At 38.0% G+C, this 21851-nt stretch overlaps 6 protein-coding genes across 10 annotated transcripts; 3 read left to right on the forward strand and 3 right to left on the reverse strand.

Annotated features, from left to right (window-relative positions):
* Window positions 1-391: 391 nt before the first annotated feature.
* On the reverse strand, window positions 392-1583 carry Det (baculoviral IAP repeat containing deterin). The gene is made up of 4 exons (XM_014362024.2): window positions 1427-1583; window positions 1122-1322; window positions 826-946; window positions 392-732 (listed from the first exon to the last, which is right to left on the reverse strand). Exons 1-4 carry the CDS (start codon window positions 1462-1464, stop codon window positions 616-618), a joined length of 477 nt encoding a protein of 158 aa, XP_014217510.1. The 5' UTR covers window positions 1465-1583; the 3' UTR covers window positions 392-615.
* A 629-nt stretch (window positions 1584-2212) lies between these two features.
* On the forward strand, window positions 2213-5931 carry LOC106646024 (cilia- and flagella-associated protein 52). The gene is made up of 11 exons (XM_014362020.2): window positions 2213-2258; window positions 2358-2557; window positions 2846-3023; window positions 3310-3559; window positions 3642-3915; window positions 4004-4176; window positions 4263-4411; window positions 4512-4657; window positions 4741-4892; window positions 4960-5522; window positions 5588-5931. Exons 1-11 carry the CDS (start codon window positions 2213-2215, stop codon window positions 5797-5799), a joined length of 2343 nt encoding a protein of 780 aa, XP_014217506.2. The 3' UTR covers window positions 5800-5931.
* Atg12 (Autophagy-related 12) lies at window positions 5830-6939 on the reverse strand. The gene is made up of 3 exons (XM_014362021.2): window positions 6635-6939; window positions 6413-6549; window positions 5830-6338 (listed from the first exon to the last, which is right to left on the reverse strand). The coding sequence occupies exons 1-3, from the start codon at window positions 6825-6827 to the stop codon at window positions 6216-6218; spliced, it is 453 nt and encodes a 150-aa protein (XP_014217507.2). The 5' UTR covers window positions 6828-6939; the 3' UTR covers window positions 5830-6215.
* A 226-nt stretch (window positions 6940-7165) lies between these two features.
* Window positions 7166-9639, forward strand: Rpn5 (regulatory particle non-ATPase 5). 4 transcript variants are annotated; one of them, XM_014362011.2, is made up of 7 exons: window positions 7166-7304; window positions 7694-7860; window positions 7937-8173; window positions 8264-8550; window positions 8644-8868; window positions 8938-9094; window positions 9182-9639. In XM_014362011.2, exons 2-7 carry the CDS (start codon window positions 7696-7698, stop codon window positions 9470-9472), a joined length of 1362 nt encoding a protein of 453 aa, XP_014217497.2. In that variant the 5' UTR covers window positions 7166-7304; window positions 7694-7695; the 3' UTR covers window positions 9473-9639. The 4 variants fall into 4 exon arrangements, with proteins under 4 accessions (XP_014217497.2, XP_089445683.1, XP_089445684.1 ...); XM_089589557.1 differs by having other exon boundaries at window positions 7168-7228; XM_089589558.1 differs by lacking the exon at window positions 7166-7304 and adding an exon at window positions 7444-7486.
* A 1157-nt stretch (window positions 9640-10796) lies between these two features.
* Window positions 10797-15227, reverse strand: LOC106646035 (uncharacterized). The gene is made up of 3 exons (XM_089589559.1): window positions 14657-15227; window positions 12059-12323; window positions 10797-11235 (listed from the first exon to the last, which is right to left on the reverse strand). The coding sequence occupies exons 1-3, from the start codon at window positions 15065-15067 to the stop codon at window positions 11129-11131; spliced, it is 783 nt and encodes a 260-aa protein (XP_089445685.1). The 5' UTR covers window positions 15068-15227; the 3' UTR covers window positions 10797-11128.
* Window positions 15228-16666: 1439 nt separating this feature from the next.
* LOC106646033 (uncharacterized) lies at window positions 16667-20817 on the forward strand. Of its 2 annotated transcripts, XM_014362034.2 has the most exons (7): window positions 16667-17021; window positions 17348-17520; window positions 17626-17779; window positions 17866-18438; window positions 18530-18826; window positions 18905-19113; window positions 19812-20817. In XM_014362034.2, exons 1-7 carry the CDS (start codon window positions 16889-16891, stop codon window positions 19848-19850), a joined length of 1578 nt encoding a protein of 525 aa, XP_014217520.2. In that variant the 5' UTR covers window positions 16667-16888; the 3' UTR covers window positions 19851-20817. The 2 variants fall into 2 exon arrangements, with proteins under 2 accessions (XP_014217520.2, XP_014217518.2); XM_014362032.2 differs by lacking the exon at window positions 19812-20817 and having other exon boundaries at window positions 18905-19765.
* Window positions 20818-21851: the final 1034 nt, after the last annotated feature.

Below are 21851 nucleotides of genomic sequence, written 5' to 3' on the forward strand. Positions count from 1 at the left end.
CCTTCCACGGACTATGATGTTATGAATGTGGACGCCGACGGAAATCAATCAAATATCAATTGTACTCGACGAGAGTACGTTTTTTTTTTTTTTTTTTTTTTTTTTTCTTCCGTTGCGATAAGTAACGAAGCCAAGTCTTTGATTCAACTTCTGTTACTTATCGGCGATTATTGTTATTCGTCAAAGTCATTGACTGTCTGTTTTCTTGAGAACAATGAGAACATCTCTCTTTATGAAGTGGAAAGTAACCAAGTGTTATTTATTAAGCCAGCCAGACTTGATGGCTCGCGATTCATCATCGTAGATAAGACACGCGGACAAGAGCTGAAGCTTACTCCGCACGGCCGGTTTGCAGCAAAGACAGAAGGAATAAATACTAAAATGAATCGTGGTATGTTATTTAAGAAAATTAACGAAATGTATTTATTTACAAAAGCATCAATGATGCTCAGGATTGTCGATGATTACACGTTAGAAAATAATAATCAGTTGATGTCAAAAAGGGCTCAGTTAAAGATAAAAAAAAAAAATAATAATTATTCATAAAATACGATTTCTATCGATGTACACTTATAATTATCATAAATAATCTAGTTTACACCTCTACGGTTGCAATCACAAGGAATCCTTGGGTTTTTTTTGGTTTTTTTTCAATGCGTTGTAAAAATCCGGAATAAGCTCGTCTTTCCACTCGCTTTTCAATGTTTTTAATGAATTTTCAAATTCAAGATTCTGAAACAAAAGTACACGTGCAACATTTAACTTCAATGCTTAAACTGCATGGATTGACAATTAACATAAGCTATCGCATATTGGGATACTAACATTTTTTTGTTTGTGATAGACCTTTATCAAGTAAAATAGGTCCTTAACAGTCATGGAACCTTCATCTTGTTTGTTGAGTTGAATGAATTGACAATTTGGTTGATGCTTTTTGTGTTCTTCCCTGTGAATAATGTATGCATTATCAAATTAACTATTCAAAAAACCATTAAAAATCACACACATAGAGGCAATTGTGTTGTAAATATTTGCTTTGGTGTTAGAAAATAGATCAGTAATATGCAGTGAGTACTAATAGTGTGTAAATTGTATAAATGTTAATAAACTATAAGACATACCAAGGATCATCGGTGGATTCCCAGCCATCAAGTTGCTTGCAGCACAGAAAACACTCAACAAGATCAGGTTCATCTTTGCCACCAATGCAGTAAAATCCTGCTGCAGCCATATTGTTAGCATTACACACATCGCTCGAACTAAAGGGCCAGTTTTTGTATGTTTGTAGTCTCATATTTTTACGAAACATAGGACTGATGGCTCTGTAAAAGAAAAAAAAAAAGATAAACAATAAAGAGACGAGGTTAGGTTGGCAGGTATTTCAACGTTGTAACGGCAATTTGAGTTGTGATTGTTGAATACTCACCGATATGCATTAGATAAATCCATCGTAGTATTGCTCATTTTTTAAAAACTGACAAATGCAAAGAATTTGGTACAAATCAGCAACAACACCACCAACAAGACACTTGGCGCGCGTTTGTAATAAATGTTTACGTCTGGTTAAAGGCCAACTGCCACAAGTCACGTCACATGGACATGGCATGGCAGAAAGCTGCACATGCGCACTGCTCTTTTGAGGAATTTAAATTCGGAATTCAGACAATACGTGTTTAATTCGTTGAGCAGTAAAATATATATGAATCATTTGATTTCTATTGGCTAGTTGGATGACATAACCTCTTTCATTGGTGATTTTTATGTTCACTTTGAACCAATTAAGTCATTTCATGGAGCTGATGGAGCATGCAAAAACGAAAAAAAGCGGTGCGTGGTCGGTGGTTGACGCATATACTTACTTCGGTAATATTTATTATGACGAGGAAAAGCTACTAAACTTTCTTTCGTTCAAGACGGAGTTCTTAGCTCTATAAAAATATCATATGGGATATTGTTTAATTAAACAAAAAGGTATAATGTTTTGAGCCAAGCCCGGCCGGAGCCTCCGTTGACTCCGTTCTAACTTCTAACATATATTAAGTATACATGATGCGGATTTGAACTAACGTTGACGTCGTTGCCATGACAACGCGTTGACGTGGGACGCTGTTTCGAACGCTGTAATGGCCTATTATTTGGCAGAGTTATATTTAAGAATTAAGCCCGTACACGTTTAATTTTTTTACACCTTATTTCATCGGTCCCTTTGATAATGGACATTCAAGACCTCGAAATAGCTGGAATTGTTGCCTTTGACGGTACGTCAATTACACACACACACCTAGGGAATACTACTGTTTTGCACAAAGAAACAAGCATACTTATTTGTTAATAAAAATCCCGGGGGGAAAAAATAGGCCTGACGAAAAATGCCCTGCAGCTGCATCCGGATAACGAGCACTTTGTCTATCCCATGGGCAACAAAGTCACGGTGAAGCACATAATCACGGGAAAACAGGCCTTCTTATCAGGACACACGAACTTGATATCAACGATGTGCATCTCACCTTGCGGCAAATATGTCGCTTCCGGACAAATCAATCACATGGGATTCAAGGTTAAATAATCATCAATTTATTCACTCATTGACAATTTTGTTACTCGTCAAGAAATCCACGATGACGATCATGTTATGCCAAAGCTATTTTGTACAAACAACATTTCACTTTTCGATACAATGGTGTATGTATTTTTATTTTTTCTAAGGTAGTTCAGAATAATGTTATTCCTTAATTTGTTTGTTTGTTTGTTTTTTTTATATCTACGATCGTCAAGATATAACGACATACCTATACCTTTGATAATATAGTACATAACAATGATTCGTTTTATAATCACGACAAAGGCAAAGGTAATCATATGGGATTATCACGAGAGAAAGTTGAAATCGAGCCACGAGATCCACAAAGTGAGGATTGAGAGTATCTGCTTCTCTTGCGATAGCAATTTCCTGATAAGCCTCGGAGGACGGGACGACGGCAACGTTGTCATATGGAACGTCAACAAGAACGACGCCTTGTGCGGTAATACATTTATTACACAGTGTTGGTAATTTTTTTCTTTTTGAGTCACACTCCTCGGCTTTAGCTTCTCGTTACTGCGTCGCTTGCACGTGTATGTATATATATTATTGTTGTTTGGGGCTAAATGGGTGATTGGGACAAACGGAGAGAGGAAAAAAAGTAACGTGTAATGACAGTTAAAGTTTATCCTGGTAAAACTTCTTCTTCGTTCTTTTTTAATTTACAATAAAACACTTGAAAATAACACACATGGGTATTATATTTAACAATAAAACAAGTATTACAGGAGCTTTCGCAAGCACGGACATCGGTGGCAACGCTTACGCCGTTTGCCGTACGAACCTGCGTGACTTGTGTTTCGTGACTGTCGGCGACCAGACCCTCAAAGTGTGGCGCATCAACGTGGAGACGCGCAAAGTCTACGGCCAGGACGTTAAAGTCGGCAAACTGAAGAGATGCGTCAAGTGCGTGGTCATCGACGAGAGGGACGAAAACGCGTACTGCGGCACCTCATCCGGCGACATCATCAAAACCAAGTACGAAACTATACACGACTCTTTGCAAAAAAAAAAACCAAGTGTATAATCATGAAATCGATGTGTGTTTCGACAAACAAAGATTAAACTACTATCACAATATGGAGCACATGGAGCCGGTGCAGCAGCCGGTGATGATCGGTTGTTACTCGAAAATATCGAAAAACGCGAAAAAACGTAGGCTCGGGATCGGCGATCCGTACTCCGGTGGAGTCGACAATTTGCTCCTCTGGGGGCAGGACAAGCTCGTCGTCGGCACGGGAGACGGGACTCTGGAGCTGGTGACAATTACGGCACAGGTGGACGCGAAACCCGACAAGAGGATCAAGTCGCCCAGTACGCCTCAGATAAAAACGGTTATACAAGGATTACTACACCAATATACATATTATATAGGCGCAATATGCGAAATTACATGTATCAATTGTAATTGTATACTTGCAGCTGCTCGCCGAAAATGTTAGGAGCGCGGTGACCTCGATGATTTTTTGGAAAAACGAGTTCATCGTCGTCGGCACGATTCTCAGCGAAATTTACCAAATCAAACTCTCCGACTTTGACATGCGTCTCCTCGTTACGTGTCACACGGCCACGATTTACGACGTAGCGTTTCCACAGTGAGTGCATTTTATTACTTTTCTCGCGCTATTGTTAACTTCAGTCTGCATTGGATGGAAATATAAATTATCCCCCGCAACGACAGCAATTACTCGGAAATATTCGCCACCAGCAGCAAAAATGACATCAGACTGTGGAGATTGGAGACGCAGAGGGAACTTTTGCGAATCACCGTACCGAATTTCGTTTGCACGAGCATTTATTTCTCCTACGACGGGAGGATGCTGGTATCCGGTATGTATGCTTACATATGGACACGCTTCTTTTCGTTTCGCTCAATCAAACCCCGATGTCATTTAGCAAATATTGCTCGAACTTGACGGTGATGTTTCAGCATGGAATGACGGGATCATTCGCGCGTTTACGCCACAAACTGGCCGGTTGATCTTTGCGATTCTCAATGCGCATCTTAAAGCCGTTTCGGCTATAACGCTGACCAAAGATGGGAAAAAGATCGTAAGCGGAGGCTGCGACGGACAGGTAAAAAAAAACAAAAAAAAAAAAAAAAAATCTACAAAGACGAGCAAGCGGCGTACTTAATCGAGACTTTTGTGCGCTGTCAGGTAAGGATGTGGGAGATCCATCCGGAGGTGCAAAAATTGCTCTGCGTGTTGAAAGTACACAGGGGCTCCGTGACTTCGCTGCACATCAATCACGATGGCACGGAAGCGATAAGCTCCAGTACGGATGGAACTTGTATCGTATGGGACATCGAGTGAGCGAGCAGGATAAAAAAAATGTAGTTTTAAATGTGCATCTCGCAATAAGGATACTTTTTACAGGCGTATGGTAAGGAAACAAGTGCTGATGGGAAACACGATGTACATGTCGGCCTGCTTCAGCACGAACGGCGTTCAGATCCTGACTTGCGGTACGGATCGGAAAATAGCTTACTGGGAAACGCTAGATGGCTCGATGATCCGTGAGCTCGAGGGTTCGGGAGCGGGTGCTCTCAACTGCATCGACGTTAGTCCGGATGGCCAGTACTTTGTCACAGGAGGCAACGACGGTGTCGTCAAGTTTTGGAATTACAACGCTGGAGAGACCACTCACGTGGGCATGGGACACGCTGCTATCATCACTGCCTGCAAGATCAGTCCGGACGGCAAGCACATCGTGACGGCGAGCGGGGACGGTGCAATTTTAATATGGAAGTGTCCATTCGAGATGAAAGTTGAAAAGACGCCGATGAAACGCTCGGCCGCGAGTATTAGCTCGAGGTCGACTTGTAGTTTGAGAGAAGAGGAGTTCAAGAAGAGTCTGAGCTTGGACTTGGGCAATGAGAACGTGACGGACCTTACGCCAAGATCGGAGGCTGCTGAGAGTGTCAAGGCTGTTTACAAAGGTATGCGTGCATGTAATTTCTGTAAATGGAATTTTTTTACTGTTGCACCATTTACTTACTTGTAGGAAACGGCGAAACACCTGTATGCAAATGTGATCCCATGCAGCCGTTGCCAGAGAGTTGTAAATGCAAAGAGGAAAATACCAAGTCACCAATTATAGAAACCACAAGATCTTCAAAGTCTTCCTCGTCAAAGAAATCGATAAAAAATGAAACGGCGTCCTGTCGTGAGAAAAACTCGAAATGCGGCAGTGTAGAAAGGAAGTTATTGGCATAATTTTTTCAAACTTTCAGTGTCAGTTTATTAAATAAAAACGTAAAGCAATTCCTGTGACTGCATGGACATGAGCTTGATGAAAAAAAAAAAAAAAAATATGAAAATGAAATAACAATCTAGTCATAACTATACTACTTTTGAATAACTTACTCTGTTGCGATTATTTTTATATGTACATGTTTACCTTAATTTAACGCTTATATCGGACACAAAAATATTTTATGTATTCTCATGTGATTGGTATTAAAGTATAAAACAAAAAAAAAATTAAACTACTTCTGTGAAAAAAATTTTAAAAACATAACGAAAAGAAAGTAACTAAAAATAACATTTTATCTTTGAATCCCACTCCAGTGAGAAAGATGCTTTTTGAAACAGCAATTGGCCTATTTTGCATTAATATAACTCTGTAATATTCACCCCCAAGCTTGGCTCTTGCAGTAATGAATGATTAGTTTACCATCGGATCCATAACACTCGTATAGATTTTTTACTGTTTGGTCTGGGGCTGGTGCAAAAGTTTGGTTTATGTACAAAAACTGAAAAATTCAAAAAATCCGTGAATAACAATGACGGATAATACAAAAGCATCAAGTATGGAGCAAACACTAACCAATCTCTCTTCAACTCCCAACTTGATGGCTCTCTTTATGAATCCTGATATCCACCCAACAGTCTGTTCCGGACTGACAACCCATTTTTTTTTCGCCATAATTGGAGCATCTCCCGTAGCTTTCAGCAATACTTCGACTGTAAACAAAACCAACAGACAATCAGCTGAATCTATTGAACTGATCGTTGTTACCCAAGTTATCAAAACAAAACTACAAGTTACTCTTCTTTTCCTTGACAGCAGTGGGCATTGATGGAGGCTTGTCCTCCTCATTGTTTACCTCAGGTGTTTCAGGAGTGGGCTCCAGATTTTGAGCAACTTCTTCGTTTACTGCTACATCAGGAGGCGTAGCTTCGGTTGCTTCATTACCTCCGTCACTTTCTGGAGTTACTCTATCCTCTTCCTTATCAGCCATGAATAGAAGGAATTTTTTTTTCTTTTCTTGGTGCTTCTTTCACAATTAAATCAAACCATTGTGTCAGTCAATTAAACAAGATGTGACATTGTTATTGTTGAACATCGAGCCATTCAAGACGCTTTACTGAAACTTCTGCATGACTATATCTATAGATAGTACAGGTTGACGCTAGCGCCGCCCGATCATGCGGCGTTACAACGACCTACGTAACTTAACTGCTGCCATCGTACGTGTTTTTGTGTACTCTTCTGCGTTTTTATGTCGTGACCGGGCTTCTGTAGGTAAGGAAGGTGCGCTGAGTTGAATATTGAATTGATGAAAATACGCGTCAGAGATGAATGTATATATTCTCTAAGGGTGCGAACTTCACTTTACGTGGACATACTTCATTTGAAAAAGTAGTGTTTTTCTTTAAAATTCCTAACCTTATATCCACGTAATTACGTGGATTTGGTGCGAATAGACACAGCGAAAGTAATTAAATATTTATAGTTATGAGTGGGTTTAATAATGACATTTTATGATGTCGATTTTCAAAGATAACCTATATTCTTGATGGGCAGGGCTTTAATTTTGTTTCTTCATTGAGTAACAATTACAACTCTTCAAGAACCTACTTTTGTTGGAATTTCATTTTTGTTCTATACTATTGAACTGTTGAGTATTGTCTAACCGTTTGTGACTGTGGATCTTTTGTTTGTTTCGTTAAAAAAAGTGCACTGTAATGATAAAGCCAAAAATAGGCATTTTGTAGTACTGAGGCGATACTGTGCATGGGAAAGATCATACTTTTTAGTAAACTCAGAAATTAAAAAAAATTTTTTTTATAAGACGTTTAATAATTAAAAAAAAATTTATTCTAGTCATGTCGGACTCACTGATGGTAGATGGTGGTAAAATTGTTAAGATGGAGGTGGATTATAGCAGTAATTGCGATACAAAAATACCAGAATGCGAAAAGTTGGCTGCAGAAGGAAAGCTGCACGATGCTTTGGATCAACTTTTAGTTTTGGAGAAACTGACTAGAACAGTGAGTATTTTTCAAATTCTATTTTTGCAATTATGTGCCTTTGGACTTTCATGACAACTCTCAACATTTGCTTCAGGCATCGGACATGCCATCAACTTCTCGAGTTTTGATTGCTATTGTCAAAATATGCTACGAAGCTAAAAATTGGTCTGCTTTGAATGAACACATTGTGCTCCTTTCGAAAAGGAGATCCCAGCTGAAACAAGCTGTAACAAAAATGGTTCAAGAATGCTGCACGTACATTGATAAAACTCCAAACAGAGAGACTATGATCAAATTGATAGAAACTTTACGTTCTGTAACCGAAGGAAAGGTATGTTTCATTCGTTCCTCTCTCGTTAATAGCATTATTTAACAAAAAAAAAAACAAATCTAGTAAGTAATGTAATTTTTTTTTCTCTAGATATATGTTGAAGTTGAAAGGGCAAGACTTACTCATAGATTAGCTAAGCTGAAAGAAGAAGATGGGGATGTAGCAGCTGCAAATGCTGTAATGCTCGAATTGCAGGTAGAAACATATGGAACTATGTCAAGAAAAGAAAAGGCTTCCTTAATTTTGGAACAGATGCGTCTCTGTCTTATGAAGCAAGACTTTATCCGCACTCAAATTATAGCTAAAAAAATAAATATAAAGTTCTTTGAAGATGAGAATGATGAAGAAACGCAAGCATTAAAATTAAAGTATTATGAGTATGTATTGGAAGAAAAAATATGTTATTTCCCCTATGATTTTTAACGTTTAAGTTCTTAATTATGGTTTTTTTGAATTAAATTTTTTCTTAGATTAATGATGGAATTAGCGCGTCACGAAGGTTGGTACTTGGAGCTGTGTCGTCATAATCGTGCTGTACTGGAAACTCCCACTGTGAAAGCAGATGAAGAAAAGAGACACACTGCTTTATCAAGGGCTATTTTGTACCTCATTCTAGCCCGACACGAACCAGAGCAAGCAGATCTTACCCACAGATTACTCGGGGATAAGCTTCTTGAAGGAATACCAATCTACAAGTAAGCTTATAATTTTTTAACAAAAAAAAACTCGATATTTAATGCCAATTAAACATTTTTACTTAACAGAGAACTTTTGAGATTATTTGTCAATCCAGAGTTGATTAAATGGTCCGGTCTATGTGAGATTTACGAGAAAAATTTGCGTGCAACAGAAGTGTTTTCTGCATGTACAGAGGAAGGACGTAAACGCTGGAGTGAATTACGAAACCGCGTAGTTGAACACGTACGTTTTTTAAAAATTATTAATACGAAACAACGGGTTGACGTTTCAAGTTATTCATGTATATGAAATATTTTTTGCATTATTTAGAACATCAGAATAATGGCCAAGTACTACACAAGAATCACGTTGTCGCGCATGGCTGAGCTGCTAGATCTGCCGATAGAGGAGACCGAGCAGTGTCTGTGCAACCTGGTCGAGAAGGGCGTGATAAGTGCGCGCACCGACCGGCCAGCCGGTGTCGTACGATTTACGAGGACGCAGGAACCTGCTTCGCTGCTAGATGAGTGGTCCAGCTCGTTGTCAAAGCTCATGAGCCTTGTCAACAATACTACGCACTTGATTCACCAAGAGGAGATGCTTGCCAGTGCAAAGGCATGAACTGCTGCTGTTGGTATCGCGGTGTCAAGGCTGAAATGCTGATTATTATTTTCTCTCTTTTTACGACACACTTGCGCTTTCTATCCATTCTCCAGTTTTTTTTTTCTTCTTTTCTCGTACCATCGAGTTGAATAAAATCTATAATTATTATACGTTATTTAATAATAAAAGAATACAAAAATTGTAGAGTTTTTTCAAATTTTCTTCCTATTTTATTATTTTTCTTAAAACTTTGACCCAAGAAAATTATAAGCAAGTATACATATTTCGAATAAATACTATATTTATGTACATAAAAGCTTGAAGCTCACTAAAAACTAGTTACAAAAGTATATTTTTACACCATCAATTGTAGTGGATAATTGCAAATATTAGTTTCAAAAATTATATGACTATCGCTTTACGTTAAATTATAAAAACAGATACTAAAATTAATGGCAAAAGTTAGAAATACCTCCAAATCTGTTTGGATTCAGTAACGATAAGGTATTTCATTTCGTAACTCGAATATTTTATGAAAAATCACGTCTCCCATTGAATAAAATTAGTTATAAATATAATTTTAATCTTAAGAACAATTATTTTTTGCTTTTAATACTGGTCGATATTGTTAATAAAATTTAAAAACCTTCACTGCATTATCAAAAGTTACATGGCCTCACGATTGTCTTTCACTCGAAAGACCGATGCGTTTTTTCGTCACTCATGATTAATCGCAGTTTCAGAGTCACTTATCGTATCACTTTGACATTATCTTCAAAGATAAGTTCATGAAATAACCATTTGGTTTTTTATTAAAAAAAATAAACTCAATGTACAAATCGATATCCTTATTCGATTTTACCTCACAACTGCCAAAATTTTCATTTGCTCTCCATTTCTCGTCGAATTTTGTGTAGACCCGTGAAAAAAAAAACCACTAGCAATTTATCCATATTTTTTATCAATTTCACAATTTTTTAATAATTTTTTTCGCCTCCCACAGGCATATCATATACATTATTATTATCATCGTGTGTGTATTTCAAGATACAAAACGTATCAGATTCTTGTAAATCTTTGCCCACACTTCCTTGTTCGCACAATGTCATCGATGTCATTTTTTTTTTTTTTTTTTTTCATTCCAAACCGTAAATTTTACTCTCTCTGTGTGCGCGTGTGAGTGGCAATAACTCACTTTCAACTTTTTTCTCACCCACAGACGTCCTTATGATGAATCAAAGAGTTTTTGCTTCAATTTTTTTTTTCAATTACAGAGCGATCTCGTTACAAATTACTTGTGAATTCCAAGTATAACTGCAATCGCAGCCAATAAGAAAAAAAAAAAAAAAAAAATGGTAAAAACATTGCGTAACGAGAAAATTAGAGTAAAATATGTCATCACGAGCTCCAAGATACTGCAAAATGTATGACAATTTTTAGCGTACTCTGATTATCTCGAATGTTCACATGCACAGTATGACTACCCGAGAGATATAATAATTATATGGTACACGCGTATGTGTATATAGTGCCAAAGTTCATTGTCGGAGAGCACATTAACGGGTTTGCTCTCGTTTCGCGCAACAGCGGCGATAAACATTTTTTTTTTTTTTTTTCCTCATCGCTTCTTTCACCAGTAGGGCGTTGTACCAGTAAAGGTTTAACGAGGTAAAATCACGGCTTTTCGACCGATGCCACCACGGCTATTTCATCCGTCGCCGCAGCCATGACCACTGCCGGTGGCGAGGCTGCGGAACAACAGCTCGGCTTTTCCGCTGCATCTGAAACAAATTTTCAAAGACACCCGACGAAGCTTAATTATTGTTGTCATTAGTATTTATTTATTTATTTTTTTTACACTCTCGTCTCTGCCTGCGCGCGACCGGGCCACACACACCCCAGAAAGTTTGTTTTAGCTTTTTATCTTTTGAAATCCTTTTCGTCTGATGCTTTTTTTTTTTTTTTTTTCAACGCGTTTAAAAAGTTAGCGCGACGGGACTCATCACTTCGCACGTAGTATCTTACGCAATAAGAACGTATAAATATGTTCGCCAACGGGTGGGAAAGTCTAATGATTGTATGTATTTGTACAAAAAAAAAGTGAAAGCTCGTAGCGCTCTTTGATGCCTCGATGTGGAAAGAAAAAGAATAAAAATCAAAATTCGTAACGAATCACCAACGACGTAAATGTGATGGTTTTTTTTGTCATGTAATTTTAAAAATCACCATACGGAGCTCGAAAAACAAAAATATTCGTTTCATGGTTTCGTTGGAAAACAACAAATAAATTGTTTAATTTATGTGTAAAAATAATACCATACAATTTCACGAGGGAAAAAAAAAAAAGAAAAAAATGTGTTAAAACTCCTTAAGAATCGCCTAAAAATAAAAATAAAAATGAGCCTCATTGGATTCCGGAGATCCAACACACATGCGCTTGCACAGACAGTTTTGGACACAGCAAGACAAAGGAGACGTAACGAGCGGTCGATCAAACGGGACATGGCGATTAGCGGTACAATTACCGCTAATGTCGAGCACCCACAAGCCATATTTGCGCAAAAATGCGTGCAAATGCCAGGGTTGAGCTAATAAAATGTATACCTTGACAGGCAGGTTGTTGTTGTTGTTGTTGCTGATGGTGGTTGAGCAGCGCTATGGCCTCAACGTAGGTGGGCGGGGGTGCGTCGCGGGAGCCCTGGACAACGACAACCTCGTAGGGCGGAGGGTTCGACGCCCCGTTGAGGGGCAAGTTTATCAGAAGCTCCTCGCCCGGGCCCAGGTGTTGCAGCTGGTCGTGTATCAATTGGGTCACCCATTGGGGCAGCATGTCCTGGTTGCCCCGCCGGTTCGACGATCGGTTCGTTTGCTGTTTTTGCGAGAAACATGAAATTCCCTCGGCTTTACTCTTCGGTAATCAATGTACCTACTAATGGGTTTCTGTGCCTCTCGAGCGCGCGCGTTTCGGGACAAAAGGCATATAATGATCCTCCCGTTGCACCTGAACTCGTCAAAGTGAAAAAAAATATAAAATCAAAACGAGAAAAAAAGACGATAACGTACGTATATACCAATTTTTTTTTCGTCGGTAGCGTGCGATCTGTGATAAGCTTGGCGTGAAAAAAAAATTTTTTCCTGCTTGTTGAGTAGTTTTTTTTTTTTTTTTTTTTTTTCTTTTCTTTTTTCCTCAAGCTCAGTGGACGTGTAATGCGTTATGGTGACGCAAAAGAGAACAAAAAAGAAAAAAAGGAGAAAAAATTAACCAAACACCTTTTTGGTTGCAAGCTCGGTCTGAGAGCAAATACTCGAGAAGTACTTTTGTTGTTTTCGTTTTGAATCGTTGATTTCTTCGATATGAACACATGGATGTCAATACTTTTTCGATATTTTTCAATACGCTTTTTTGCTATAAATAAAAATAAATTGTTTGTTTACATACCTAAAAGACCTTAACAATATTTTTTGGAGAAAAAACAACGCTTTACAATTTCGAAGGAAAATAAATCATTTAAAGAAAAACAACATATATAACACTTGTTTGTCAAAAAAACGGGTTTTGGGGTATTAGACAAATTATATCAGAAAAAAAAAATTCTTTCGAAGTGTTCGAAATTCCGTAATATAATTGTGTCCGAGTCTGGAAACTGTGCGTTGAGATAAAAATGGTGAATGTCAAGGCCAAATCTTGGGAAAATTGTACCTATATAATGACAAATAAGCTAAAAAGCACGTTAACAATTCAAATTTTATAACGTTTTTTTCCGTCTATCTCAATAACGAAAGCTCATATTACCTATTCGACCGACTCGTCTCTACCGATAAAAGTGATGATTTATGCGTGGATTTACGATTATTTTTTTTGCTCGCGAAACTGGTATAGGCAATAAAATCTACGTGCATCCGAATCGAGATATGAAATTGGAGATAAATTAAAAAAGACTCAAACGTATAAGAACATTACCGTAAAATTTTATATGGAGCATCCGGAACATATTTCCTAAGCATAAAAACGTTACACAAGAGGTAACAAAAAAAAGAAATTCATGTTCATATACAAAATTATTTTTTCTGCACCTGTGAAAAATCTTTCAAATACACTTTCTACTGTGTGTATCACCATCTACAGACACCGAAACCAAAAAAAAAAAAATGCCAAAAGTTACAGCAACTGTCTACCCGTTTTTTCCGTTGTCGCGTCGTATGCAGGTATGTCTGTTTAAAGGTGAATCAACTTCACGCATCGCCAATTTTACCTATACCCAAAATACAATATGTAAACAAAAATTTTCGAATTACATTCATTAAACAAGCGTTCGATTGTGCAAAGCTCGTGTACATATTTTCCTTTTCCTCAACGATGTACGCTTATACACGTACAACTCAGTGTTTCGACCGACGGTGAATCCGATCGTGAAATTCGAATTTCGTCACATACAATTGAACTCACGAAAAAGAAAAAAAAAAAAAAAAAAAACTCGACTCGACGTGCAAAATATTGACAACTCGGTCTCGATGACATCAAGTGAAGAACAAAGAAAAAATACGCACACGCTGCAGCACCGATTTTCCAACGCAAGAATCGTGAGTAATGAAAAAAAAAAAAAAAAAAAAATACACATGCACAAAATGACAGGAGGGGGGCGATCGAGAGAAAAGTGCAAGTAGTAGGTGATTACACTTATATACGCTCGAACTCGTATTTACAGCTCGCGGTGTAGAAAGTTATTTGTGGGACGGCGAAAAACCAGTTCCCGTGTCGGGGCGAGTGTCAAGAGAGCACAACAAGCGCGGCAACCCACATTCGAATCTTTCTATCCCCGCCTCATAGACGCACACGTACGCAAATCGTGTGCATATACAGTGATTGCCGCGTCTCGTTGAAAGGAATTTAAGCAAAAACGAATACTTTTTTATTCGTGATTGTAAAACTGTTTTTCATTTCACGGGGGAAAGAGAAAATAAAGGTCTATGGGTCACTCCCGGCGCGCTTCAAATGAAACGAGTGAAAGCTACGTGACAACACACACACACACACAATGTATAAACCCAAGTGTTTGCGTGACTTTTTGAAATAAATATACCCAATATACACTCCAATTAGTTTGATTTTTTAGGTGGTAAAAGAAAAAAAAAAAAAAAAAAAAAAAAGAAAAAAAAAGTCCATTTTGGATGTAGAGAGATGAAACGTGACATAATAAATACCAGCCAGAGTCGTCGGCCGCTCCTGGGACGCCGGTTGCGCCGTTGGTGTACCGGGGCCGTTGCGCCTTGTCCGTCAAAGCTACTGCAGACGAGCTTGTCGCGGAGGTAAAAGTAGCACTGTACCCCGGTAACCACGCCACAGAGGACGAAGACCATGCCGAGGTACCAGCAGACCTCTAGGTAGGCGTGGAGCGAGTCGCCGAGAACTCCGAGGGCAGATAGTAGCATGAAGACCCCGACGCCGAGGAAAAAGGCACTAGCCAGCAGGTACACGACACTCGACGGGTACTCGCAGCTGGCCGGCATAGACGACGACGACGAACAGCTCATGGTGCTTTCGTGCCGGAGCATCCGTGAGCTCGCCGATGCCGCTGTTGCCGATGTTATTTGGGGCACTTCGAATACTGCCATTTTTTTGCTCCCTTCCTGTTTACACGTACAGAGAGAGTTTTTTCCTCTCTCGAAGGGTCTTTAATTACCCGTGGCCATGCATGCGTGGACGTGCTGGTGGTGATTTATTTTTTTGTTTTCCTGAAAATCAAGCGCGTTAGCAGGGATGAAAAAAAAAAAAAAAAAACGTCTATCGGGTAACATAGGTGTACGTAATTCATTAAGTATAGGTATATATTACAACATGATATAAGAACATAACACAGGTGTAAGTATATATTTACGCGGCGAGTGAAAGCACTATGATCGCTCGGGCGCGTGTTCCACTATAAGTACAACTAAGTGTATATAATATACTTATTGTTGAAAGTTTGAGTAAATTAAAGAAAAAAAGTACCAAAAGTAAACTTCGACTTTTGCAAGGTTCGAATGATGGTAATACTTAATAATAATATAGCCAATGTATATATAATAGAGAAAGAAAAAATGTGTGTAGCACATACGTGAGTCCCGCGGTGAATCTGTGGCTTCGGGTGAGGTGCGAACCCGGACTGCGGTCGGTGTTGTTACCTCCTTCTCGATGACGACGAAGATAAAGGTGGTGCCACCCGGCAACCCCAAGAACATCGTACAAACAATCGAATCGTCGTGCTCACTGAGCATCGGAGTCAATCACCGTTGCGACGCGTGTTGCATTTACGTGTTCGAAATCGGTAATGATACAAACTGTATACTTTATCCCCTTTGATTGTAAATTCAAGTGGGCGTGTGCGCGTAGTACTTTTTTACAAAATTTCAACTAAGTAAAACATATGATAGGCATGTACTTTGTCCGCGACATGTTGATCGAGCGCGGCTCCGGCGAGCACTGCGGTTTTAAGCACCTGATTACCGATGAAATGGGCCTATATACACGCTTACTATAAGTATCTCTGCACAGCAGCCGCTCCCGAGCGCCGCCTCTGATGTCTTCGTACGGACAGTTGCTGGCAGCAGGGGCGCGATTTCAGTCATACTTGGCGTAAAGATGTAGTTTTACGTATATTTTGCTAGTTGACCGGTAATCGATTAAACGATCGGTATAATCTGGGAGCATAATATTGTAACGGCCCCGTTACAGCTGTGCCATAGTAAAAAGTACAAACAGCTAGACGAATGTCTTTCGTGGTTTCTCCGTTACCGATTCATGCTTGAGTGTTAATTGTATTTTGTCTATTTCCATTGTAATAAGCAGATAAGTATATTTGACTTGCAAGAACTAAGTTTTAAATCGGCAATACCGAGGCGCCCTCACACCAAGATGAGAAGGAACCCGGGAACGGGAACATAAATATATATATGGACCCATACTCATACACAAGCTTTTTATGTCCCTCACTAGAGCCAACTTACAATGGTTTTCTGGCGCTAGAGGGCCCAATGCGAATAAGGTGCAAATTTATCGCGAATCTTTCGGAGCATGCGCAATCAAATGACGAGTTTTTTTTTCCATCTCATCCCGATGACATATTCCCAATCTCTCTCTCTATAGTACATGTATGCCATTTCATTGTATCGTAGTATACCCATTTCAGGTACCTATACCTCTCTTCATTCACAGTTCCGCAGGTCTTGTACTCGCGAAATTGTGTGCACTCCACTCGTTGGTGTCTCTAATTATTGTTAGTAATTATTGACAGTATCTCTGCGCTATTGTTTTTTTTTCTTTTTTTTATGCGCACTAAATACTTACCACTTAAGTAGCAAAGTGTTGTTCGTTAAAAAACTATAAGGTATACGAGTACAAAAGCCGATAGAGGAAAAGTGCGTGGGGCTCGGCATAAATGATCTACAGCTGAGAAAATGCGTCGTCGCGGCAGCGAGCCAGCAGCAAGTTGCACCAGCTCCTCCTTCGTCTCGACGACGACGTCGACGTCTTTGTTGCTGTCGCATCTGCTGCTGCTGCTGCTGCTACTACTACTACTGGCATGCCAAGGTGAGAACACAGTTTTTCATGCAATGATCATGATGGGAGAAGGGCGTGCAATATTGAACTACTTGAGTATTGTGTTTCGTTTCCATATCTTTCATTGTATACATATATATTTACTTGTGTGCTCTATTGTGAGTGTATTGCATTATCACTATCCATGAGGATGAGTGATATCAGGTTTACTTACGAGGAGGTAACGAGCTTCTCGATTATACGCATCGAGATAGCTACATATAGCTATACGCATACATACATATGGAACAAATAAGTGGAATTTTTTGCGTCATGGATCTCTTCTTTCATGGTTTGAAATGAGCGTATTTTTTTAGGAGCTCATGCTGTAGAAGCGTCTGGAGATGTCGAGCTTTATTATGACAAGGTCGTGCCACTTGGTGGAACTATCACTTTCTTTGCTAGTATTTTGGACAAGAACGATAAGTCACCAACAGGAAATTTTGTTTACAAGTGGGAAGACAATGCCGAGAAACAGCACCGTTTTGAGGTACGCTTGTGTCCATATACCTATCATTGCATTTTACAACTTGTTGCTGTTTGACTTTGTTTGTTTAGTTGAAATGCCTCATGATTTTTTTTTTTCCCCTTTCAGAGCGGCACAACAACAAATACAACGTCGCTCTTCAGAGCCAGCTATCCAGCATCAATGTACCATTTAGGCGTGTACACAATGGAAGTTGATGTCTGCAAATGGGGCTACATGGAAATTTTTTGCCATTTTTTTGGAAAAAAAACAATACTGTTTCGTAAGTCGTTTTTCATAATCTTGCAAACGAGCTATAGTGTATTGAAGTTGCAGTATATCACAAATTAATATCTTTTATTTTTGCAGCCATACTATTTGATGGGTATTTGACAATACAACAAACAAATTACTCTGGAAAAAGTGAGTTTGTATCATCTGATAGAGAGACAAGAATAACTGTGAATGTAAAAAAGAGAGATTATGATTACTTAGTAAAGAAATCAGCGACTATCACAACGTATTGGTTCATTGATTGTCAATACCACAGTCGCACAAACGGTTTTACATTAGACTATAATTTTACAAAGCCAAATACCACTTATGTTGTTGAGGCTCTTGTTGTGGCTAATTTTGATCCACCTGTTACAACGCTAGCTCCCACAACTACTACTAATACCACACCCACAACTGTGCCATCAAATGGGACGACTGCTGTTCCAACGAATGATACATCCACAACTACAACTACACCTACACCTACAACAACAATAAAAACGACGACGACGACAACAACAACAACAACAACAACAACAACAGCCTCAACAAATGCATCAGTGCCTCATTTTGCAAATGAAACATTCCCTTTAGTATGCAAGTCTAGGTTGCCACCTAATGTCAATGAAACGTATGGTCATTTCCAAACAGAAGTCAAAGTGAGAGGTAAATTCAATTTTGTGCTACATCATTACCGATGTATCTTGATTGAAAAAAAATTTCATCATTGGTTTGTACCATTTTATTTTCCTAACAGCACCCATATCCAAGTTAAACATTGAAGGCTCAACATGGATTCAACCATGGAATAGTATACAACTTGATATAACGTGTAATGGAACAGGGCCTTTCCAGAAATGTATCGAAATTCACATGGGGAAGTACAATACCACTGGAAATGAAACTTGCAATCAAGACAACAGTGAAACACTGGATATTTGTAAATTTTCATTCAGTCACTATTTCCTTGACGCTCTGGAGTACACAGTTTTAATCATATTGAGCAATGACGTCAGTACTGAAGTACATCCGGTGGCAGTTAACATTTACGAGCGTAAGTTGATATTTATAATATTCACTATTACAAAAAAATATTTTTTTCAACTTATACTGATTTTAACCAAAATTCTAGTGATTCCCAAGCCTCAGTTATCGGTAATTGTGGTACCACTTACATGTTCCTTAGTAGCCGTGGTCCTTATTGTCTTTGGCATTGCCTACTACGTGCAAAACAAGTCACGCTTTACCGTCGAAGTGGCAGACTTCGACTTTGGTCAGCGTAGTGCCGACATGGAATACAAAACGTTCACCGAAAGGCTCCGAGACTCTTTTAATAATGCTGTAAGGCCCAACGACGAAAGATTATTAGGCACACAAGCGCCGTGTTACGGCAGCATGAACCACTGAACATCTTTTTTGTCTCTTCTTTCACTTACTAATGCAACTAAAAAATGCAAGAATTTTTTTCATTGGTTATTTTTAACTTGATCTCGTTAATTTATTGTAATCTTGTTAATTTTTTTTATCAAAAAGTTAGGTGAACTACAAATTTTACTTATAATCTTGTTTTGAGATACTTTTTTTCTTCTCATTGGCGTTAAAGATGATAAATTTTTATTTTACGTTCATCTAACAAACTAAAATTATTTATAATTACTTGTAAGTATTGTGTACAAAGAAAACTATCTGTTTATTTATATATGTTTTTCAATAAAAAATAAATTTATTATTTTTAGTGCAACGATTTGTGTTTCTGTTAAGATGGTTATTCTTTGTACTGCTTTTATTTTATATTTGTCCAGCTCATGCGTTTAAATTTAAATGAGCTTTTTTTATTTATTTTTATTTTTTTACATGTTAGCGGAAAAAAAATTTTTTTGTGCAAATTGTCAATAAAAATTTTTGTTTACGATTTTAAGATTACAGAAGGTTGTTTTTTTACTTTAGTAGTTGTTGTTAAAGTGTCTGTTGGATGTATTATTTTGCTTGAAAGCAAGTGTAAAACGTTGTAAATAAACTAAATTTTTTTACTGTTTTAGGGATACAAACAATTACACAACGCAAAAAATTTGCAATGACAAAACGCACAAGAAAGCACGGAACAATGATGGTAAAGAAAAAAAATGATCGGTATGAGGAGCAAGGATACGAAAATGTAAGTCGAAAAAAGAACAAAATCATTGAACTGATGATTGATCAAAATTCCACGATGTTACACGCAATTTGGGCTGCAGTATTTGTAGATTTTAAGTGTAATTTCAATTGATGCGCTATTCAGCGTGACGATATTTTAATGTATATAGGACAAAAAAAAAGATGCATGATTAAATGATAATGAGCATAGGCTGTGAAAGTCAAAGGCGGAGGGAGTTGTGAGGAGCACTAATTACGAGAGTCGTGATTACTTGTCTTTTTTACAGAAGTCCTTTTATTTAAATTATTCTTCACCCCTTTTTATTACATTTCCTGTATTTAACTTTATGAGAGGGATATAAATATTTTTTTTTTTATGTGGATTGGATAAATGTTATCAATTTTGTCAATCGGCTCTTTTGCATGCCGAAATCTTTCATACTAAGTACTTGCGATTTAATCTGCGATCGGATTCATTGCAGATATTCAATGAGCGATCAAAAATATTTTACTTCTAATATAAAATTATTAATTACAAATTTGTTTAATAACTGTGTACATTGTTAAAAAATTGTATATAACATATGCGTTGTAACAAAACTAATGATAATATTTATATAGAAGGAAAAGCATACAAAGCACGACTACTACATTTCTCACCAGTGAAAAGAGTGTACTAACAGTTTGTAAAATAAATTAATCTGGCAATTTTTCATAAGTTTATTTTAATGCCTTCAAAGAGATAAAATTCTTTGATGATTATAATGGTTTTTTGATAAATAATAATATTACTGTAACAAATTTACTATGTTTTTAATTTCTGTTACAGAGTTGTAATTTTTATTTTGAGCTTTCCTCTGGTGAAAATTCTGCCGTGCCTTAAAACATAACTATCGATAATTGATAATAAAACGTAAAAAAAAAAAAAATTAATATATGAAAAAAGTGTGTCAAATTGTAAGATAATCGTTTGCAATATACAAAATTTAAAAAACAAAAAACAAAGAAACTTCTGGCATAATTATCATTATACGTGTAACAATTACTCCCCATGGAAAAAATACATCCTGATCACTACATACACCTACTGACAAGTTTTCGGTTGTTACTAAATTATTCAACACAACGAGTACTAACGCGTAAATTTATTTTTTACGCTTCGGCATGGGAAAAATCGGACGCGTCTGTGTTCCTAAAAAATATTCCCACGCGCCCGTGATCTCCCATCAAAAATGGCTCAAAAGGAAAAGAAAGCGGGGGATGTTGTACGCGCACACCTGCCCTCTTCCCATTCAAAAAACAAACCACATGGGGGCTGGTGGGGCCGCCAGACTCGACGAAGACGCAGAGAAGAGAAAAAACTGCAGGTGCTTGCTGTACTTCAGGGGACAAAAAATATTGTGTTGCTACAATTAAGCTAGGATTATAAATTTTTATTGACAAAGAAATGGCTCATTGTTAAAATGTCACAATCACTGTTTGTGCGCATCAAAACTTCCCTTTTTCCAACGGTAAGTATTTGAAATACACATATATGTAATAGACAATATCGTGAAACGTTTACTCCCGTTGTTCGTTTGTCGCAACATATTATATATTCCTCATGAGATGCCGAGAAAGGGGTAAAAATCACTTATTGCATTTAATACGTGGGCTTAACCTTTGCCGGACGAACTTTCGCGATTCTTTTTTCCTCGCGAGGCCTTCCAATTTTCACCACAGTATATTTTCGGTTCAAAATTCGTTTCTTATGCAGATTGAACTGATATTCAGTATAACCGCGAGCTCTGTTGGAACAGCAGGTATATATAGAACGCTGCTCTTCTGCTAGCAGCTTGCAAGCTCGGAACAGCCCCCTCCCCTTGACCGCCGACTCGGTAAGTTTTATAATCACGTGATCCTTATCACTTGATCCCAACTTTGTCGGCAGTATTTCGGAACGGAGT

This window comes from Copidosoma floridanum, unplaced genomic scaffold, assembly GCF_036245765.1.
Source record: "Copidosoma floridanum isolate Cflo_tuat_1 unplaced genomic scaffold, Cflo_Japanese_pri ptg000009l, whole genome shotgun sequence".
NCBI lineage: Eukaryota > Metazoa > Arthropoda > Insecta > Hymenoptera > Encyrtidae > Copidosoma > Copidosoma floridanum.